Genomic DNA, 23,835 nt, shown 5'->3' with positions numbered 1-23,835 from the left:
AGATTAGACTACTGGGGTTTTTTATGGGCCCCACTGGGCGCTGGGCCCCTTTCTCCCCTATACAACGGCCCTGATGACAAGTGTGAGGAGAGCTTACATGACAGCAAACCTGCATCTCAATTAAAGTAGAAACACTTGTATCCTTTTTAATATGCAGGATCAGGATATAGAGGATCAGACTTTTCTGAATCTGGTCTGGAATCTACATCTGGGTAGATTAAAGGTAAATACAGAGACTGCTTGATGAAAAACTGTCCCTGAAGGCAACGTGCATCAGTGGTTTTGCATGAATTTCCCTCTAAAACAACTCTGTCTGGTAACGTTGTGTTATTATCTCATAGCGTGGTGAATGTGCAGCTCACAACTTGTCCACCAGAGCGTTGTGGAGTTGTTGGATTGTGTATTTGATGAGTTTGATGAGGGAAACCAAGAAATCCCATAATGAGCCTCCGTAGCGTAGCTCTGAGCAGCTCGCGGCTCTGCTCCGCCGTTCTAAAAATAGCTTGCACCGACAATTAAAGGTAACAAACCTACTGCTATGACTATAGCGATTACATACAGCAATGGGCCAATTTGCCAAAAATGTTGAACTACCCCTTTAAAAATGCTTGCAAATATGACCACATTTATTTCACAGCAAATAGCATAAGACCTTGCATAAAATAAATTCTATATTGACCTCTACTAACTTCATCCTTCTACTGCAAAACACAATTTTCCTTATTTTTTTATCTTTTTTAATGTGATATATACATATTTATGTACAGTACATAATAGATGTACACATAACAGCTGTGGTTATATATTATATAATATATAACCACTGCTGTAAGGTGTTGTAAAGTGTTTGAATTTGGCCTGGAGAAGTTATCTGACACTAAAACTCTCACAGACGAAGGCAGGTTTTCAGGATCAAGAATGAAAGAGAAACACTGCATAAGAATAAAACAGGCAAAAAACTTTTTAGCACACAATCTGAATTACAACGCCGTATAATCGCCAGAGGTGATTCTGCAGAGCATTATGATGTCATTCCATTGCAGGTTTGTGCAACTGTGAGTTGTCTTTTTGTTCTATTGAGTGAAATTGTAAGTGAAGCTTGGTTTGATGGATTTCCAATGATATGCCGTTATGCTACAATAACACGAGATATTGCATTTTTATTTTTTAAATACAGGTGTTCTGATTACTGGGTTTTAAGTTTGCAATTTTTAATTTGGCCTCAATCAGGATCAATGGGAAACAAACCTACAATGAAGTTGGTCATAATTACACTTTCTTTACACTGTATACATTTGACCTTTGACCACCAAATTTTTGGGCCGTTTTGGAAATAAAAAAAATTCAACCCTGGACCATTATTTGAGGGTATTAGATAACTAACCTAGAACTAACTTTTTACTTTTTTGATCCCCCTCCCACACACAAACACACACTGCAAATTAAAGGGATAGTTCACCCAAAATTGAAATTTCACTCATTATCTACTCACCCTCATGTCGACTAACTTTTATTGAAGCCCCGAAATGCGAAATTGTCCTGAAAAAAATTAAATAAGTCTATATTTCAATCTTGGTTTGTAGCGGAAGCTTCTCAAAGCTCCTCTTCCCGGTTCGTCCAAATTTGACGAACTGGGAAGAGAAGCTTCCGCTACAAGCAAGCTTGAAATATAGACTTATTTAATTTTTTTCGGGACAATTTCGCATTTCGGGGCTTCAATACAAGACGGACATTACATACGAGCAGCATGGAGGTATTTGGATGTTTTTTGGTGTGTCTTTTTGTTACGAAGACAGTTGGTATCGAAATTTCAATTTTGGGTGAACTATCCCTTTAAGGTCATTAAAGTAACCATATATGATTCTCCAACCTTTGAATACTTTTTCCAAAAAACACTGATAAAGTTAAAGGAACATTTATTTAAACTAGAGAATGCATTTCCTGAAGGAAATACGGGTGAATGCTGAAAGCTGAAAGCTGGAAGCTGAATAAATTGTTGAAACATCAAATGACGCTGAATTAAGTGAAGAAATTGATGGAAAAAACAGAGTGGGGAAAAAAGTATTATGCCTTTAACTTTCATAACTTGTTTCATTTGTTAACAAATAAGTTACTGAATGTGGTTATGTACCCAATGAAGGGTCAAAGGATTCATATAGAAAACAGGAAGAGAGTGATAGCAGGGAAATAAATAAGGAAAGAGAGATGAAAGGAAGGATAATGAAGAGGAAACAAGCCAGGAGAAATAGTCACTCCTGACTTTGATTCCAATTCTCATTTCTGCTTTTTAATTCATTTGCATCCTCATCAAAGAGACCCCCCCCCCCCCCTCCACATACATCGGCGCGGTAATAATCAAATCATTGGAAAATCGCCTCCTCGTCCTTCCGCGAGTATCCTGAAGGTCGGCTTTTATCCGCCAGTATGACTAAGTGACTCCTTCACCCTCTTTAAAAAGCCCCGTTTCCCGAGGGCCGTCATCACGCACAGAAACATCTGCATGTTTCATTTCGGGGAAAAACTTATTCCTCTCCATGTGTCCTCATTCCGTCCTCTGCCGAATGCAGATCTGCCATGGCTGGCTAGGTTTCGGGAGCAATTTGAAAAACTAAGAGGGGGGCTGACATCCCCACTCAGCTCAGCCAAATGACGACAGGGGTGTAGAGGAGGGGGGGGGGGGGGGGGTGAAAGTGGATGAGTGTTGGAGGAAAAGGCGGAATATTCCAGAGGGGAACGCATCCTGTAGGCTCTTGTTGTCACTCTCACTTGTTGTGTGTGTGTCGTCACGTGGTGATGAGGCTTTAATGATGTGGGTGCAGCCATGCCCTGCACACTAAAAAATGTTGGGTTATCTCTGTAACCCAATCTCTGAGTTATTGGTGTTGGGTTAAATTTTGGGGTTATTTTTCCAGAGTGTAACACATTTTCAGGGTTATAGGCTATGAATTTAACCAATTTCCTAGGTTGTTCAAGTAATTGGGTTATTTTTCAGTGAGTAACCCATTCATTGGGTTAAGGGTGTAAAAATAATTCAATGTTGTAGTTAGCATAACCCAACTCTTGGGTTGAATATTCAACCCAAAAGGTGGGTCAAAAAGAATAACCCAACCTGTTGGGTTAAAATTAACCCAAAAAAGGGGTTTGTCCTTATTTGAACCAGCAGTTGGGTTATAATTGGGTTATTTTTTAACCCAACTGTTTTTAGTGTGTGGGCCCCCTCTCTCCCCCACCATTGCCCCCTCTCTGCCATCACTGATGGAAGTGAAGGCGGCGGAGGAGTGGAAGGGAAGTGGGACTGACACACGGCCCGAGTCTGACGACTTTACCGGAGTGACAAACCGCCGCGGTGTCGCACGCCTCGGGCCCCCGCCGTGATGGGATGTGATGAAACGAGCGTGTGGTTTGGATTTCAAGGTGAAGTCGTGAACTGTATGCGCTGATGCCGGACTTTCCCACGCGGAAAAAACCTATAGGTTTTAATATAGGTTTGAATATATGTGACATACATAACATATGCTATATATATGGTATGCTATATATATGGTGCATATATGCACAGATAAACTGCATATAGGTTTCATATATGCGCATATATGTATAGGCTATCCTATATATCCTCATGAGGATATATAGGATAGATGAATGAATATATGAATATTCCTTTCATCCTTCCTTCCTTCCTTGACCCAGGAGGACAACAGGAGGGTTAAAACAACATGCATACAAATTGAATACACTCTTCTTATGAGTTTCTTAGTAAAGGTAATAATAAGTTACTAAACTTTGGGATAGATGTATATTTCTATAAAGAAAAAGTCTGCAATCTAAGTACAGATATACATCAGAAAACATGTTTATATTGGCTAGACATACAGCACAAGAAACGCCCCAAAGAGATTCTACACATTTCATATTTGAAAATGTAATATATGTACATACAGTTGTGTATGGGTTTAAAAAAGAAAAAAGTAGTGGATTTTGAATTTTACTGGTTCAGTTCAGTTTGAAATTGAAATCAAAGCAAGATAATTAGTTAGTGTATTATGTGTTTTTCTTGTGTGAGAAAAATATTAGATCTTGGATTTCATAAGAAGAGATACTATGATAACAATATTTACACTGCAAGTCTTAAGCTATTCTCTCATACAAGATATGGATCATTATTTGGAAATTAGTCACTTGTAATGATGACATACAGAGCTCTTTATTATGAAAAATACCTCCTAATCATGAGTCTGTATCACAATTACAGAACTCTACATTAGTAATGTCTTCATTTGTAGACATTTGTAATATGTATAAAAAAGAGAGAAGAATAAGAATCAATCATTCTATTTGTAATAATATTTACAAATAGACCTCTGTAATTTATATTTAAGAAAAGATTATTTTGGGATTGGCTGTGGTTAGAATGACCTCAGGAAAACCTTTCAGCTGGTTTGTAGTCATTGGATTAATTAATTTAGCTACATATGAGCCTCCAGTGAGTCTTATTATTGATTATATTCCCACCTGTGTCAAGACTTAGGTATGCTTCTTTGGATTTTTGATTGACACAACCAACACAAACAGGACCTTGGTGCAAAACTGGCCCTGAGCTGTAGGTTAATGTAACACAATATTACCAATTGAAATGTATAGAGTTGTGGATTTAACATTCTGATGGCCTTATACTTGGTCTTTACAAATGAACCATGATGAATATTGGCTGTTTGTATTGTTTAAGGAGGAACGTGCTTTCATTACACGCGCAGCTAAGGCTAATGAGACATTTAAAGTCAAGTAAAGACGCCGGCTTTATTTACTTACCGTGCGATCCTACCTCGCGTGCCGGAACGGCATCTTTCCCCATTTTCAAAATGCCTGCAGTGTGCACGGCTGCTTGTGCCCGTGAATTGTTTGTGCAGTTCTGCAAGCTGTGCAAATGTCTCCCCACGGATGTCAAATAGATTCTAATTAGCTCTGCAGAATTTAATGAACATACGCCAGCGGATCACTGGGGTAGCACCCCGGCTGAATGGATGTGTAACCAATCACACTTTTCCACAGTCGAGAGCGGCTCGCTGCAGCAGAATATCGCCCTGGCACAGTCCCACTACACTCCACTTTTTTTTTTTTTTTTTTTTTTTTACCCCCCTACATCGTATATCGATGACTTTCACTCTGCATATTCAACATTTTGCCGAGGGCAAGCGAGCAGAAAGCTTGTTTCACTAGTTTCAACTTTTCAACATCTGTAGTGTGTGTGTGCGGATGTGGGGTTTGTCTCTGTCTTCCTTGTCCTTGATTTTCACATTGATTTACCTCAGTCGACCCCCGTTTTCAGCTCTTGAAGTTAATCAAATGTCACAGTGCGGCGACACGCTAACAGTCCCACCACCTGCAGCACCGTCTGTCCCCCCCAGACCCCCACCCCCACCCTCACCCCTGCCGATCTCACGCACCACCTCGGTTCACATGAAAAACGTGGATCTGGATTATGTTTACACCACCTGTTAAAAATGCAGCTCAGGTGCATGTGGAGGAAAACAGTCAAGTTTTAGTTTTAATGGGACAATCATAGCTGACCCAGTCCAGTAGAGACATTCAGATCAAGGACCTGTTTAGCCTAGCTTAGCCTAGCCTAGCTTAGCTTAGCTTATTTTATTTTATCTTATCCTATCTTAGCTTATCTTATCTTATCTTAGTTTAGCTTATCTTAGTTTAGCTTAACTTAATTTAACTTAACTTAGTTTAGCCTACCTTAGCTTAGTTTATCTTATCTTAGCTTAGTTTAGTTTAGTTTAACTTAACTTAACTTAACTTAGCTTAGCTTAGCATAGTTTAACATACCTTAGCTTAGCTTAGCTTAGCTTACCTTAGCTTACCTTAGTTTAGCTTAGCTTAGAGACAGCATGTAGCCTAAATAAGAAAGTGTATCAAAGACAGGGTGTGTGCACCTTGAAAGACTTTGGAGTTTAAACTTTGATGAAAAGCACTAGTATGGAAAAATGAGACCCATTGTTTTGGAGCATTGAACACTATCCATTCCTACTCTCTGTTGCTTTGATTCTTTTTTTGATTTGTCATGTGCCGCCGCCCCCCAACTTTATTTAAGAATGCCACAAACTCACTAGAGTATCCCTTTAAATAGAATACAAGTGAATATGCACCATGTTCACATAGTAGGAGTTTATTTAGTATGAAACAGTATTGTATTCTGGCATTAATATCAAAAATGTTGATATAAATTTAAAGGTCCCTATGTTTTACAGAAGATATATTTGAATCTCTTCTGATTGGCTGACTGTTTTATGAATGATTCAACACAAGTAAAACAGATGTCATATAAACACTAAAAGAAACCAAATCGTGACAAGTCAGACATTGGGATTGGCTAGAGGGCATAGCTGATGGTGACATCACAAAGTTACAAAAGTTTGCTGTGACATCACAAATTTACCCAAAAAATGTGACGCCTTGTTTTAAATCTAAATCCTGAACCGGGCTGCGTGTATACACAATCTTTTTTTTTATAGAAGCTACAAAAGCACTTCAGGGTTTATTGTTTAATTTTATCTGGTGCATGTTACCATAGTGATAAGCAATTAATGTAATTACCACAAAGTAATTTTCACTTTGCAGTTGGATTATCTTCAGCCTTTAGGGCCTCTGTAGATCTTGACTCCCATGGCAATTTATATCACAGTTACAAGTACTTACAGTATATACACACTAAAAAATGTTGGGTTATTTCTGTAACCCAATTTCTGAGTTATTGGTTTTGAGTAAAATTTTTGGGTTATTTTTCCAGAGTGTAACCCATTTTCAGGGTTATAGGCTATGAATTTAACCCAATTCCTGGGTTGTTCAAGTAATTGGGTTATTTTTCAGTGAAACAGTTGAATATTCAACCCAAAAGTTGGGTCAAAAAGAATAAAATAACCCAAAAAAGGGGTTCGTCCTTATCTGAACCAGCAGTTGGGTTAAAATTGGGTTATTTTTTAACCCAACTGTTTTTAGTGTGTATAGTTATATATAGTGATAATAGACTTTTGTTGCTTGTAGAAGAGTTAATATAAAAACTATTACTTTTACTACCTGCTTTTGTAGTATGGCAATACTTTGTCATACATTAAATGACTTGCTTTTCATGTAGCATTCAACAGAACTGTTGATACTGTCACACACCCCGATGTACAAACACAGAATATATGCATAGATCTGTGTTTTTTTTTCTGCCCAAAGCTTCGCTCGCCGAGATCAGCAAACTCCCCGTTATTCCCTTTGATGCCGCGAAGCAGACATCTCTCATCGTCAAAGTAAACAACAAGGAGAAGACCGGCGCTCTTGTTATTGGGAGGGAAGTCACATCTCATCAAAGGGTTTTCTTTTTTTTTACTAGAAAAAAAAGAGGAAAAACCCAGACAACAGATGCATATTGTTTACCTGCTTAAAAAAAGAGAAAAGAAAAGAAAAGAAAGAATAAAGTCCCCAAATAATTAAGCAGGGCAACGTCTCTGTTCTCTTTGTTCGGCTCTGTGTGAACTATTAAGAGAGAAAGATTCACACGATGAGTGCGTCACTTCAAAGCTTCAGTCTATTGTTAGCTGGCTGCTTGCTGTGTTCTTAAGGCTCGATCTGAGATGACCCTAACAGATATATTTGTTTTATTTTCCTCCGTCGCTATCAAAACCCGTGAAAAGTCCCAACCCTGTGACAATCAGAAGGTGCAGATAATTATATTCCAGCAGGTTTTACAAATTAGTCCATAGCTTTTGTTGTTATCAAGGTTACATTAACACAGCCAACATGTTTTTGTTTTATTTAACTAATTCATAGAGCCACAGTGGGGCCACAGCTTCCATTAGGAAAGCCAAGGTCATGCCTCGGAGTGAATTAATTTATGTTTATGTGGGAGTTTAATCACCTAGACAACATCATGCAATTACACTCTGCTTTGAATCCATCATGTCTAGAGGTCACATTTATATAACGCATAATTGATTGTTTGAATTCAAATAATCCAGAAAAAAAGGGCATACGAACGAACGACCTTCGTATTGAAAAAAAATGACATTTTTACTTTCAATGATGCAAAAAATCTATTCATAAAGGATGATATTATGAGTTTTTGTAATAAGTGTCAATAAGATCTTCATAAATTCATATTGATGTAGATTGTATTATACATTTATTATGTTAACTAAGCACTTTATGAAGTTACAATAAGGCTTCATTAAGGGGAATAAATCGTCCCACTGGTAGAGCCCCTGTAGACCTGACTAGGAGACCCTGCCAACTCACTCTAGTGGCACATGTTAGCTTATTTGCACTTTCCTCTTGGTGGATTGGCTAGTGAATAATATATAAGAGCAAAAATATTCATTTCTTGTTTTATTTAAGTGATAAATAATGATTGAGGTCTTGAAATTGCATCTTCTGAGTTAGGGCTGCTAATTCAGTCATAGCAAAATGAGGTCACTCTGAGTTCACAATGTGGTAATATTAGCCTGCAGAATTTTGCTAGCATTTTAGCATTATTGTTTGTTTGTTATTATTGATCTGGCTAACACGAGCTTCATACATTTTCATGTTTTATTCAATACCATAAATATAGTACAGATGCAGAACAAAACATCTAAGTGTCATGACTTAATTTCCTGTTATTATGTAAAAAACGATTGACTTTTCGTGGCGTGAACCTGACACATGCTAGCATCGGGGTTAGCCTCTCTCAGGTCATCAAACCTGTAGCACTCTATTTTCTCAACACAATGTTACAAGGGCACAGCCATTACATCTCTATTTATAACATAACGCTTACATTCTGTGCAGAGGTCACTGTGTGTTTCCCCTGTGCCTCCAGCATTCCTTGGCCTCCTGCACCAGGAGTAAGTAACACAGTACAGTAATGGTGGAGAAAAAAGAAGTTAAAACAGTGACATTAAATTGGTAATTAGCTGCGTAATAAAGTCGCAGCAAGACAAAACTGGAGAGTACGTGTTGTTGAACATGATGGATGGCATTAGTGGAGTGTCTGTAAAATGGATTTCTGGGACTTTGTGAAGGTAGGGAGAACGTGCTGTAGTGGAAATACAGTGTTGATGATGATAGGAAAAAAAGACTCTGGTGTAATCATTTGAAATACCTTGAAATACAAGTGCGCTTACTGCTTACCCAATAACACATTGGCATTGAATAGAGCGGTAACTTCATCTGATTGGACGCGAATGTCCATTTATTAGGGCCACGGGGCAAGCGCACCAGGCACTGGCCCCTACAGCTATGAAATAGCTGCTTTGCCCCGGGCACTACTGTTATTGTGTGGATTTTTTTCCTACTTATTATTCTACCTCATCTTTTGGACTATTTTCGATTCGCTACTACATCCTGAGGTCGCCACGTGCGCTACGAGCTTTATATGTAATTTGAAGTCAATATTCAGCTTCTTTTATCTCACATTTGAGGCATTTGGTGAAAATAGAATGGACAACATTTATGCTCAAAAAACAATTTTACAAAATTTCATTTTAGACTTGTTTTCTACACTTATCTATTACTGTATTCATATCCTATTTCAAGCACCAAAACAGTTCATTCTCATGACTGAAGGAGTGTTTTCACAAGGGATTGACATTTTTCAAAAAGCAGACCTCAAATTTCCAGCATTTCTAAATTATTTCTTGATACAGTGTTCTAGGGTGTTCAAACTGGCCTCAGTTTGCTTACAGCAGAGGTTCTAATATTTAGACATAAAACATCTGCAAGTATCTTAAAAAGATAAATTTAAGAAAATATGTAAAAGTCGAGAAGATGGCCTCAAACCTCAGAGGGCATAAACATGTCTGTTAGGGCTGTCCCGATTATCATATTTTGATAATCGAATATTCGCGGACATAAAATCGATCAAAATCTATCACGGACTTCATGATCGATTACCATGGCAACGAAGCTTTGATTTTTTTGGGTCAGCCATAATGTCTGTATTCAGTTTTAAGAAGTGATTCGGTGTTTTTGCGCTTAGAGGGGGCCACAAACAAAAATCTTGTTTAGGGCCACCAAAATCCTAGGGCCGGCCCTGCTAACGTCGATCCGACTGCGACTTGTTCCTCTGCTGTCACCCAGGATCTGCCGCACGGACGTGACCCTCAAATGATCCGGTGTGGGCCGACGGCTGTGGTGTGTTTGTTTCACTCGCTGTGCTGTCAGTCAGGGTGGGGTGAGGGTGGGGGAAGTTATGTTGAACACCAGGCGTTGCCCCATGGGAGCTTCCTGCTTTGTCTTTAATTATCAATTGTCTTCTCTTCACCTTTTATGATTGCACTGGTGGGCGACTGACGGGAGGGGTGGGGTGGGGGGTGTTTGGGGGGGGGGGGGGACTTCATCTGAGCTAATCCCAAACCATTCCCTTCCCATCATTCCCTTTGATAATTAACATTTCATCTCGGAGCTGCTGGAGAGATTATCTTCTCAACAGAGAGCACAATTAACTACTATTACTGTCATGTTGTCAGTGTGTCCTGCCTCTCTCCATATGATAGGATGATAAAGGAGCTCCATTTTTTTCATTGCATCTTTATTAAAATTTTAAATGAGGAAAAATGTGCCGGTTTCCACTTTTTTTTCCGATTGCAACCATCTGTTTCCCAGAGTGAGATACGAGCTCCATTTGCAGCTGCTTCGCCGCTGACAGTTGAGTGTGAACTCGCGGGATGTTTGTTTGAGCCTTTATGTCCAAATGATGATGTCTCGCATTAAGGCAGCGAACCAGAAAAGTGCATCCACGTCACTGCAATCTGCCCACAAAGCATTAAAGAGGAAATGGAGGAGAATTTGTACTGCAGTTAATGATGACAAAAATTAAAGGTGCCATTATGTTGCACTTGACAGGTGTTTTATTTTGAAGTTTCATGAAAGCGAACAATTTATATTAAGGTAAAAACGCTTTAGATGTTCAGATGATGGAGTATTCTCTATCCAGCACTAGGATCTTTTATTTCGTCTGAATCAGGCTTCTCTATGGAGCTCAAGGGAGCCAATGAGGAGAGAGCCTATGATTCTCTTTTCTGATTGGCTAACTTTGTTAGGAGTGACTGAATAGAAATACAGCAGATTTCAGATAAAACACCCAGAGGAAACAAACCCTGCCAGGTTGCATTGTGGATCTGAGTGGGCGGGGCTTTGGACACTTATTTGTGACATCATAAAGTCACGTAAGTCCTGATGGCTCATTTTAAAGGCTCAGTTTTGAACATTGACTGTGTGTATTTCTCTTTGGACTCAGGCTTTGATACTTGCACAGTATTAATACAGATCCTGGACCTGCTTTATGACCATGAAGGAAATGTAAATCTATCTCTATACAATTTAGGACCTTTAAGGCAACTTGTATGAACTGTTCTGTCATATCTTGATAAAATATGAATACAATATAACAGTTTTATTTACACTTGGCCTCATTTATAATGGTGTCTGGCCAGTCTGGACCTCATATTGATAACATATTGGTTTTCCTGGGTTGGCTGCTAAGTTGGGAAGGAGGTGGTAACAGACATGTAGCTCCTTGGTAACTGAACTTGGGCACTTCATCAGTTTAATTACAACAATTACAGTTAACAGTTTGCTGACAGCGATCCATAACCCGACACAAACACGTGGATAAATCATAGTTATGGACTTAGAAGGCAAGACAAATGTTCCATTGTCTTCACAGGCTCTCGGTATCACCCACGCATCCTTCAGCTGATTGGGGATCAGTGCAGCTCGGTGTGACTTGTGTAATATTGCTTTCTCCCACCGCTTTAATGAGACAGGGACAAAAGAATGACGGCTAATTTCAGTGCAGCTTCACCTCCATTAAGTCAAGTCAGTTTTATTTATACAGTGCAGAATCATAACACAAATTATCACAGGGCACTTTTCACAACAACAGTAATAATAATTATAATATGAGTGATAAGGTTGCAAAATAAATCTCACTCATACTTGGGCCATAGGGTTGTTTCCTACACTCTTAGAAATAAGGGTTCCAAAAGGGTTCTTCAACAAGGGCTGAGGTTCTACCTGGAGCCAAAAAGGGTTCTCCTATGAGGACAAGCCGAAGAACCTTATATGGTTCTACTTAGAACTTTTATTTCTAAGAGTGTATTCTGAATCCGGCTCGTATACAACCTGATAGCCAGATGCTACTTCCACATCTGGACCAATTCCGCCACAGCAACAGAAACAATACAGGTAGATAGAGTTGCAAAGGGGCAGAAAATTTCTGGTAAATTTCCAGAAACTTTCCATGGGAATTTATGGGAATTATTGGGAATTTATGGGAATTAACTGGAAATTGGGGGTAATTTAAACAAACTGTATCAAATCCAAACATAAATGTAAATATTTTGTTTTGTCATAAGCAGACATCCATGCAAAATAATACAATTAAAAAACATTTCAACAGATTTATTTGGGAGTAGAACTTTATCAAGTTTTATTTCTTGTATGAACAATCAATTATTTTACTGAACAACAAAAACATGAATGTTGAATAAAATATTACTTACTATATTGATTTAAATCTGGTTGTTTTAGCCAAGATTATGCTACAATATATTTTCCCCAACTATATTTAAGTTCCCTGTTAAGGGCCAACCTTCAATTTTGTTAATTTTGTATTTTTTCCCGTTTATTTCCATATATTCCTGTTAATTCCCATATATTCCTGTTAATTCCCATGGAAAGTTTCCAACTTTGAAAATTCCTGGAATTTTTCAACCCTACAAGCCAGAATCTGCCCAGACTCGTGCCAAGTACCAGGACAGGGATGTGAACAACCATGATGTGGGTGTTTTTTGTTTTTCTTTCCATATATATAATCAAGTCCAGATCCAAAGCCAGCATTCCCCCATGAGGGAGCTGATGCATCCAAACGATTTATTTGCGCTTCCACTCTTGGGTCCTTCAGTTGGAGTACGCTGCGATATGACGGTACGGCTCCAGCATCTCAAGAAGCATCCTCAGAGGGCTTTGATTCGGCTCATTCATCTCAATTTCGCAAGCTGTTCCCTTAGTCGCAATTCTTAATTTGGTTTGTCATTTAAAGTTGCTGAATTAAAAACTACTTACCGAGGTGTAGCCAATCAGACCTTATTGTGATCATCACATTTCAAATCCTTATGTTCCCAACCAGACTGTCTTGCATTGGTCTTTGAACCTAGATCCTTTGGTCGGATCTGTTGGGCCTCTGTAAATACTGTTATAGAGTGCATTGAGATAACTTTGGTGTGAATTGGTGCCATTTAAATAAAATGACTTGACCTAACAGAATCTCCAGGGCCCAGTTGTTCAAAAGGTGTATTGTATTTTTGAAATCCCTTGTTTTGTCATCTAGGATCACGTAATCCGTCTTACTTTTATCCCAGTTGTTCAAAGCAAAATTGGATTGGATCAATCTGATCGAGATGCAAACTTTTCAAGATGACCAAATCTGGATAATGAGTGCTCTAAATGGGACTACATATCACACTTAAGTCTACTAGGTTAAAACCAAGATTGGATTGCATGGTCTAATCCAAACTCAGAATCCATTTTGTTTTTTGTTTTGAACAGCCCATTTTCAAGATTTGATCCAATCCATTATCCAAAAATCCCAACAGATTACCTTTGAACAACAAGCCCAGAAGTCCGCATCGGGTTCTTGAGCCTTCAAGGGAATGTAGTGGGTTCCCCTACTTGTTTGGACTCACCTGTGAGTTCTGCACTGCAGACGGGTGCCCTGAAGGTCCACACCTTGGCAGAGAAAGTGCAATAAGGTGTCACTGTGATCGCTTGGATGCTTTTTACGCTTTGCTTTCTACAAAGTCTGAGTTCAGAGGAGGATAGCAGCCCAGACATTCCTCCCATTCCAGCGTGAGTGATGTAATGAAATTAAACACATGCATTGACTCATATGGCTCCGGCCTGTGAACATTTTGTGCCCAAAGCTCAAGCACTTGGCATTCTGCCGGGTCGCTGTCCCTCCACAGAGCCGCGGTGCCATTTCACTCTGTGTCATTTGTGTCACTCACGCCGCTTCCCGCTGTCAACCGATGCCGCTACTTTTTTAAATGAAACTGTGTAACGAGAACACACTGTGGCATTTAGATAACACTGTGATGGTATTTTCAGGACTTAAAAAAAATCATTTTAAATTTCAGCTCAGATATTTTCTGCAGATTAAGTCAGTTAAACTGACTGTGCTCATTATTGGCTGCGCAAACACAGTTCTGTTGTCAAGTGGAAATCTCCTGTGGCTGCGAAATGCCAGCGTTTCGTCGGTTTGTTAAATCTAACACATGGACTTTATCCAGTGGGGGTTGCAGGTTTGGATGAGTACCATGAGGTACTGACCACACTGGGTGATTTCCTCCCTTAGCCATTGCACCCAAAATAGTTTCTGCACATTTTCCAACTGCAAATTAAATGTAAATTATGCGAGAACATCCCAAGACTTTGTTGCATGCAAGCATACATTCCGATTATGATATTTAGCACAGTTATAGCTAACGTTATAGCTAACGTTTTGCAAGCTAATTAGCTTGTTGACAAGCTAAGCTAACAAGCAAGGTGTCGTAAGTGCAGACACATATACCTGGTAAGTAGTGGTGGACAACCAGCTAAATTATTTGTCAAGTTCAAAGTCCAAAAGTTGAGACAATACTGACTAAACCCAATAAACTAAAAATCAACCCCACCCACACATGTAGTTGCTCTAGAGGCCAAGCTTTGAGCAGCTTGCGGCTCTGTTACGCCGTTCCAAAAATAGCTTGCACCGAGAAATAAAGGTAAAGAAACTACTGCTAAAACGATAGGGATTATGGCAATGGACCAATTTGCCAAAACTATCCCTTTAAGTGTTGGCCACTTAAGGAAACCAACTGTACTGTATGTTTAACTAATGCACATAAAATACATTTTCAGAGCTGGATGCATGATTAATAAGCAGTATATCTTCATAATGTTGATAGAAACTCATAATAATAATCCATCACAATGTTTCCACAACCATTGGCATAATGCAACAGCCTGTTTTGTCCTACCAGATGTCAGATAACCCCAAATCCCCAAAATCGAAAAAGAAAACCCTTATAAATAAAAAACAACACTCTTCTCCCAGTCACTGCCTTACTTAAAATAGATAAAAATCAGTCAGAGCAGACTCTCATTAGACCTCCCGTCTCAGTTCTGTCCAAACCTTGTGCCTGTGTCCACTCTGTGCTTTTCATGACTGACCTACATTAAGCTCCCCAGTCCCTGTCAAGGCAGTATTAATACAAATAGGGGAGGGGAGGGATTAATGCCCCCCCCCTCCTCCTCCTCCTCCCTAGAGCAGTGGGAGCGCTGCTGATGATGAAGTGCTTCCTCTGGGCTCAGTTGAGAGATCACAGTGTCACTAACAGCACAGCAAAAAAAAAACCTTATCTGGAAACAACAACGAGCTCCTCTATCAGTTAGCAAAAACTATAATAGCTGTTACATCTTACAGAGGCTTTCACGTGCTATTTTTTCCCCCAAACATAAATGTTAGAGGCTGAAATAAACCACTGTGACCTTATTATATCCACACTGTCAACAATTTATATAATACGGCACTGACTCAACATTACACAGCACATCAAATTCATGGGCATCTGAAAACTCCCCTGATGGAGGGAATGTATTTGATGGAAGTATTTAATGGTTGTTTTGTAGGAGCTGAAGGACAGGTCCCATTTGCAACCCAGTGCTGAGGCATTATGTTTTCAGGTTGTCTGTGCATATATCCTCTATTCCCATATTATCTGAGCTGAGTTGAGCGGATTCTGGTGGTCAAAGGTCAAGAGTTGAATATATGCTGCTTTCTCCTGATTTCTTTGAGTTGATTTTCAGACATTCTTGGTGCAACCCAGGGTTGAAAGCAGCAAAATAATTAATAAGTGCAACAATACCAAAAGGCATGCAAGTTGGGTGCTTCATATCACGTAGGCTATACAGCCATATTTGTGTATGGGTATCCTAGCTATCTTTGTGCTATAGGGATATTCTGAACACCAATCTTAAATCCAGTTGAGTCATTACACAGCCTTTATTTACAATAACTTTAAAAATCACGTTTCATAGCAACTTTGAGGACATTTCCAGACTTTATCTTCAAAAAAAGCATAATTTTGCTTGTGTCCATTTAATATATTGGGCTAAAAGTTTATTTATTTTTTATCTGGTCACCAAATGCTTGGCATACCAGTTTCTCCTTTTAATTCTGAATCCATACATACCTCATATGTTAAAATTGGGTAATCTAATCAAAAGTTGTAGCAGTTTACATATTTTACGGCGCCCTCTAGAGGCCATTTTTTATCTGTGTGTTTGACACTCGGACTCAAATTGTTCTATAGACCCTAAACTTCAACTTGGAAGTGAAAACCAAACTTTAACACCAATTTGAAATGACTGAGCCTTAAACGACCCCACTAAATTGATTCAAAGTCAAAAATCTGCTAATCATGATGTCCTAATGTGTTGCAAAAACTCTTATGGCCATCATCACTGGAGGTTTTGATTGTATTTTCTGGTATTGGATTGGTTGGGCCTCCTACTTCCACTGCTGATATGGAGATTGTTTCTCTTTTTGAAAAAGCTGTAGAATATTGTGTCGCAAGCAGTCACTTATTCCTGGAGGAATTTTCTTAAAAGAAAGAAAAGAAAGTCTTTATATTTCTTTCAGTTGTGATTCACAGTTACAAAGACTTTTCCGGATGAAACCTGTAACCTGCTGTGCGCTGCTGTCTCTTCGGCACACATAGGATGAAATTGCATCCTTCTTTTTTTGGGAGTTTCCAAAACATTTGCCTCTTTCTGTGAAATCGTATGGAGACCATGTTTAAAATGAAGACAATTTGTCTTCATTTCTCACCGTTTCCCAAAGGGAATCCAAGTCTTATTATTATTGCATTACATTAACCGAGCAGTTATCTGTGGCTGTCAAGTGAAACTGTGAAAACTGACACCATTTGTTTGAATTTCCTGTCAGCAGAGCGGTTGAAAGGGTAGACAACATTTTATTCACATAATTCACCCTGCAGAGTATTTTTAAATATGTACCATTAGAGTGTTTTTCCATTTCAGTATTGACAGCTCTCCTCCGGCTCTGACAGTCTTTTTAAATCACGACCTTGTCAGTGGAATGAATGGCCGTCAGAGCGCCAAGTATGAGCCACTCGCCGTGACGACTGCTGCTCTCTTTCCCTCTCTTGCATTTCACAGGATATAAATAAGGACAAGCAGTTTATATGACTTCCCATTCGTCAAAGACCTGTCATGTTTTACATCTTCTTTCTCCAAGAAAATACCAGTCTGATGTCAGAGGTTATTTTATTTATCCCGGATGGTTTTGTCAGAGGATGTGTTTGTGTGATAACAGACACCGAAATACTGAGCGTGTCAAGACCTGTCATCCATCTGATTACACCTGCACACATTGTGACTCATTTTTGTGACTCATCACATTTCTTTTTTGAGTAATGCACAAGTTCTTTCATATAACTGGAGTAAATTCTGCTTTTTATTAAGATATACAAAAGTAGTATTGTTGATAGCTGTATTAATATAAGAAATCAGGACAGGATACCCAGGTTAGCTACGTTGTTAATCTGTCAAGGCTATGAAGTTGAATTAGAAAGTCTGAACCTGAGCTAAGGCTAGCAACACTGACAGGCTAAGGTAGCAATGGCTAAATGTAGATTGTAAAAATATTTATTTATGCTGAATTATTGGATATTTTTAACATTAGAGTCTATGGGGACTCTAAGATATTACAAAAGTACTGTTGATAGTTGTATTAATATAAGAAATCAGAGCAGGATACCCAGGTTAGCTACGTTGCTAATCTGTTAAGGCTATGAAGTTGAATTAGAAAGAACCTGGGCTAAGGCACTGACACTGACAGGACAAGGTAGCAATGGCTAAACATGGATTGTAAAAATATTTATTCATGCTGAATTATTGGATATTTTAACATTAGAGTCTATGGGGACTGGGTCACATTTTGAGTTCCCCTCTAGTGGCCATTTGAGGAAATACAGGTTTTGGTACTTAAGTGTTAACACTGACAGGACAAGGTAGCAGTGGCTAAACAGACTCAGTTCACGACCAAAGGCATTTAACTTGGCAAATGTTTGGGGCCCCCAAGGTGAGAAAGGGCCTCACATTAGCATAATTTGCATTGACAACTAAATATTTAAACTGTCTTTAAAGCCATTAAACATTACTAATACCACTAGTAGACGCCAGCACTAGTAGGCTACTATAAATCCTCACTTGCCATTTGTTTGAAATAGTCACTGGTTTTGACCCAAGTCGTCTCCAGTAATTAAGACGGATTTTGCGAATATTTGGGGCCCCAAGGGGAAAGGGGGCTTTACTTTGCCATATTTAGCAATGACAACTACTATATGCAACTTTAAACCTCCCTTAAAGACATTATGGGGCACTGTTGCTACCAACTAGTACCACTAACAGTGCCAGTACCGGTACTAACATTAATCCTCACTTGCCATTTGTTTGATATAATCACAGGTCTTGCTAATTTTCTGAAATGCTAATTAAAGTGCTAATCTGATCCCTCAGCACCTGCAACCGTTTCTTATGATTTGACATATACAGCCCTGTTTTAAGTCTCTTTAGTCGTATCTCCAGGCGATGGACTTAGTTATGTATGCACTCTATTTTCGAAATGAAACTTTGACTAAATCTTAGCGAGCCCCCCCTCCCCCTCTGCTCCTTTGTGGCTCGGTTCAAGACGAGGTGGGTAAACATGGGAAGAGGAAAGAGACAGAGCGAGGGCAGGAAAGGTGGGGTGAAGAGACCGAGGGCAATGCCAAGGCCTGTGGTCATCCTACGGGGTGTATGCTGCTGCCAGAGGCCTTGTAATCCTCCCCCACCCCCCCACCCTTGCCCTCAGTCACCCTCTCTATCATCCCCTCCACCTCACCATGACAAACCGGATCTGCTCTCTATCAAACAGCCACAGGCTACCTCTCACCCCCCCTCTTTCTTTCCTCTTCTTTCTTACCCAGTGGTCCTCATCCCATTTGTCATTTACACCGCCTCGGTCTTGGTCAGGCCGCCTGCCGTTGCTGCCAAGCTTGGCCGCCGAGCTCCCGGGTCCTGGCAAGGAAGAGCCACCAGTTCCCCCAGCGGCAGCGTTTAGAAAGCCACTTAATGGGTTTAGGCGCATTTGCTAATTTGTCAACAAGTTTCGGATGTGGTGCTCGCTGCCAGGCCGGTCGGTCTGGCTCTTGACTGGAAGGGATCTCTGTTGGCCCAGACCGTTTCTGGAGCCACGAGTGAGATCAAATTAAAAGGCCTTGCATACTTGACTATCTGTGTTGGCGCTTCCGGGGACTGCTGAACTCAGTCTTACAAACGATCTGGTGTACCGACTAATTATCATTATTGTCCAGGGTTTTAATGGAGTCCGACTCCTTCAGTGCAGGAGGGAGGAAAGTAAATAACTTCTTTTATATTGGTCTGGTGATGATTAATGGAATTGGAATGTGGAATGGAAACCACCCAATCTCACCCCCGACTCTTCTTTTAAGTCCAATTCCCAATAAATGTCATCTCTAACGTTTGAGTTGGGAAGTGTAAATTTTACAAGCAGCCATCCTGCCAAAGTAGAAGTTCAGTTCCAATGCACCTTTTTTCTCACTTCAACTGTCTTCATGTACAAATATAAAAATATTTTCCTTTTTTCTGTTGCATGTCTTTATGAATCCTGTCCAATTAAGCTGTAGAAACATCTTGTAGGTTCACGTAGGTCTTGGCACAGGGTCTGGATACTTGGTGTGATATTTCAGTTATAAGGCCATGCTTTTGCTTGGTAATGAGGTATTGAGTGTAGATTCATAATGGAGTCCCATCCATCCATCCATCCATCCATCCATCCATCCATCCATCCATCCATCCATCCATCCATCCATCCATCCATCCATCCATCCATCTATCTATCCATCCATCCACCCTGGGTCAAGCAAAGTAGTCCTTCATCAATCCATTCCAACTCGTTATGTTGAAGGTCAGGTCACCCAGGTCAGATGATTTACATAGTCAAGCCTAAGGCTTCTTTCTTTTTGGATGCCAAGTCATTTCTTTTTTTATCCAGCAGTATAACAAAATGTGCAAACTGTAAATCTTAAGTTGGAACCAATTGGCTTCGAGATCCTAGAGGCCACTATCTTCTCAAAAGTCGTCTTTGCCCGTTGTTATGTAGTTGCTGCTTTTAGAATTCTAGAATCAGTATTCGTGATGGGCATTATTCCTTGTGAAGTTACCTCGAATGTGTTTGGTATTTCATAACCCGACCAGTATTCTAGTATTTGTCATTGTCATTATTTAACTGGTCACACCTCTGTATTGACTAAACTGGAAAGGAATAGTTCCTAATGAGATTATAAATAAAATGAATGACCTTGGCCAAGATAAGCAACAGGAAGGGGATGGATTGATAACCAATAACCAATAATAAACCCATTCTGAGCTAACTGTTTAATCAAGCCTTAATCAATCCACTGTCACAGTTGCACTTGTGTGTGTACTGTCTACAGCAGATGTCAGAAATATACAAATTATTGTTGAAAATGGCATTTTAGATTTAACTTTAATACCCTCAAAGGTTGTTTTTGATGAAATTGATGACCTTTTAGAACTTTTTTGGACATATTTCACTGCAACCTGGTTATTTTTTAAAATCCTGATGATCCCATCTGTATTTCATCAATTCATCTCACTTTGACAGTGAAGGAGGACTGCGCTTCAGTTAACAGATTAAAGAGAAATTCTGTTTTTTAACTGTCAGTCTACATGAAATCAATGCCAAACACCTCAGACGCTCCCCAGTAAGGCTGTTTCTGATCTGTTTTTCTTACCCCCCCCCCTCTTTCTTGTTTGTTTTCATCAATCCAGGGTTTCTAAGCACAGGAGACCAGGCAGCCAAGGGCAACTACGGCCTCCTGGATCAAATTCAGGCTCTCAGGTGGATCAAAGAAAACATCCAGGCCTTCAAAGGAGATCCAAAGAGGGTGACCATTTTTGGCTCCGGCGCCGGAGCATCGTGCGTCAGCCTGCTCACCCTCTCGCATTACTCAGAAGGTACGTGTCCTCGCTCACAGGCGTGCACAAGCACACAAGACACACTCACACGAAAAAAAAGGGACTTCCGCTTCGTTCTTTGTCATTTCTGCTACTGTGCTTGTCTGGGATGTCAGTTTTTTTTTTCTTTTTTCCCTCAACTCTGGACCCATTCGCATATGCAACCGTTTGATGTTTGACTACAGAGAAGTAGTGCGCAGTCCTAGTTTTGGTTAATCTCAGACCACCATCATGGACATGGAGTGTTGTATGCAAGATATTCTTTGTCCCCCTGCGTCAAGGAAGGAAGGATGGATGAAGGGAAAGAAGGAAGGAAGGAAGGACAAAGGGAAAGATGGGAGGAAAAAAGGAACAGAAAAAGGAACGGAAAAAGGAAGGAAAGGTTGAGGAGGGTGGGAACAGATTGGGTCAAAAAGGAAGGAAGAAGTAAGGACGAAAAGGGAAGGACAGAAAAATGGATGGGAGGGAATAGATTCATTCAAGGAAGGAGGGAAAGAAAGAAAGGGAAAAGGAAGGAAAGGAACATGGATGGAGGGAGGAAACAGATTTGTTCAAGGAAGGAAGAAGGGAAATAAGGGAGGAAAGAAGGAAGGGAAAAAGGATGGAAAGATGGAGGGAGGGAAGAGATCAGGTCAATTGGATCAAAAGTGGAAGGAAGAAGAAGGAAGGAAGGAAGGAAGGAAGGAAGGGAGGAAGGAAGGAAGGAAGGAAAGGAAAAACGATTGTGGAAAGAAGGAAGGGAGAAAGGAAGAAAAGAAGGAAGGATGGAGGAAGGGAACAGATTGGGTCAATTTGACCCTTAATATATCAAAGAAATTGTCATGAAATGTAATTTGTTATCCAGGGAGCGTTGGAAATACAGCTTTAAAACAAAAAAATGTGATGAGAATATTCAGAATTCAAATGTTAAATGACCTCGGGACATTTCAATGAGTACTACCCTCAGGAAGTTCATTCTTTACTGCTGTAACACTCATGAAATCACCATTACTATTTCAATTTCAAGACATTTTTCTTCCATTAATTTGTACTTTGTACCTCCATTACTTACTCTGTTCCAGGCAGAACTTGAGGCTGAAATAGAACCAAACTGTTCTCCACTATTGGGGAGTTAATGATTTGCTACCAACCTTAATATTTTATATTTTCAACTACGAATAATTAGTCTGTGTGGTTTTATTTAGTTCTGTGTAAAATATGTGTACATACGTATATACAATTCTCTTAAATGAAACGCATGTAGACCTACACGAAAACAAAAAATTGATGAGTAAAGATGATAAATGAAACCAATTAGAAATTGGAATAATTTCATATATTATATATTAAACCTATAGAAATATACATGCGGTATAGTTACTTATATTGTAGACATATGTTACATGACTGCAAAACTGATAAGTGTGTGTCGATATTATACATCAATATTATTATTTCTCATCATCAACATGAAGATGTCCAATTAATGTAAAATTGACAGAATGGAATACGTATATAAGCATGTAGATTTTTTTGTGTATTACACTAATGAACTTGCATATAAAATTAAATGTATATCATTAACATATGCATACACATGTGTATTTCATATGCTGTATGTTATAAACCTACATTTTCTAAAGTGAAATATTACATTTCTTTTACTAGATTGCAGATTTGATTCATTTTTTCCTTAAAAATGTTTTTGCACATAGTGGTAATTTATTTCATTTGATTTATTCACCACAAACAGCACGAAAATATAACACAGTCCCAGCAACAAAATACTGTGTTCACCACAGGCAAAGTATATGTTCATTCATGCCTCATTTTTTAAACATTTCTCCAGCTCTCTTGGAGGTGAGGAAATGAATGGCACATATTCCCGATTACCATATTGTATTTATATAATAGAAAACTTAAACAGAGCAGCCAGAGAGATCATATTCCCCATCTTTTACAGAAACTCCTGGCTTTCACAAATGAATAGTTTTGTGCAACGCAAATTTATACAAAAGACGAGGGAAAAATCGGGCCGACCCATCTGTCAGGAAAAAAAAAAAAAAAGGGACTTAGAGGAAAAAGAGAAAGAGAAAAAAGGGGAGGAAATAACACTGCTGCAATTCTCAGGCCATTTTTACCCTGAATCGGTGTGGGACAAATACAGGCTTTGTGAAAAACACACCTTCCCACAAAATCAAAATCAACCTTTTTATCCTGCCGGTAGAAGTCAATTGGGTTTACCTTAGCAAGGGAGGCTTCCGATCTCCCCTTTGGTCTCGCGTTGCGGTTATTAGGTCTGTTTCATTCTTCTTCATCTTGCACTTCAGGGAGTAGGAAGGGTTTACTTTACATGTAGATAAAAGTCCTCATGCTCTGAAGGGCAGCAATCATGACTGACAGAGTCGACAAACACGCCGAGCGCTCTTGTTGATGTATAATACATCAATGAAAGGGGTAATGCTGCCTTTAACTCTGTTGTAAAGCTCCTATGAAGACAGTCGTACCATCAGTGAGTCACACGCCAAGGTCATAAAAAGCTCTGTATGTATATTTTTGAAGTTAACATCCGACTTGAGGTTTAACCGACGCTCCACATCTGAGTGAAACCCCATCCGCGGCTGCACCAAGGCCTTGTGGGAAATGTCTTCGTTGCGCTCAAAACATACTTTTCAAGTTGGCCTGGTTGAGTCATCACCACTGCATGTTTGCATGAGTATA

The 23,835-nt window shown here is 39.5% G+C and overlaps 1 protein-coding gene across 1 annotated transcript in view; it reads left to right on the top strand.

Annotated features, from left to right (window-relative positions):
• The window catches only part of nlgn4xa (neuroligin 4 X-linked a), a 98,032-nt gene that overhangs the window by 60,207 nt on the left and 13,990 nt on the right, over positions 1-23,835 (top strand). The window contains exon 4 of the mRNA XM_085802331.1: positions 20,950-21,135. Within this exon, the coding sequence (XP_085658457.1) occupies positions 20,950-21,135 (186 nt within the window). The remainder of the gene's footprint in view (positions 1-20,949; positions 21,136-23,835) is intronic.

Source organism: Trachurus japonicus, chromosome 2 (genome assembly GCF_045865225.1).
Source record: "Trachurus japonicus isolate A0001 chromosome 2, Traja_1.0".
Taxonomy (NCBI): domain Eukaryota; kingdom Metazoa; phylum Chordata; class Actinopteri; order Carangiformes; family Carangidae; genus Trachurus; species Trachurus japonicus.
Note: the sequence above shows the minus strand (reverse complement) of the source record. Positions and strands in the feature narration are given on the sequence as shown.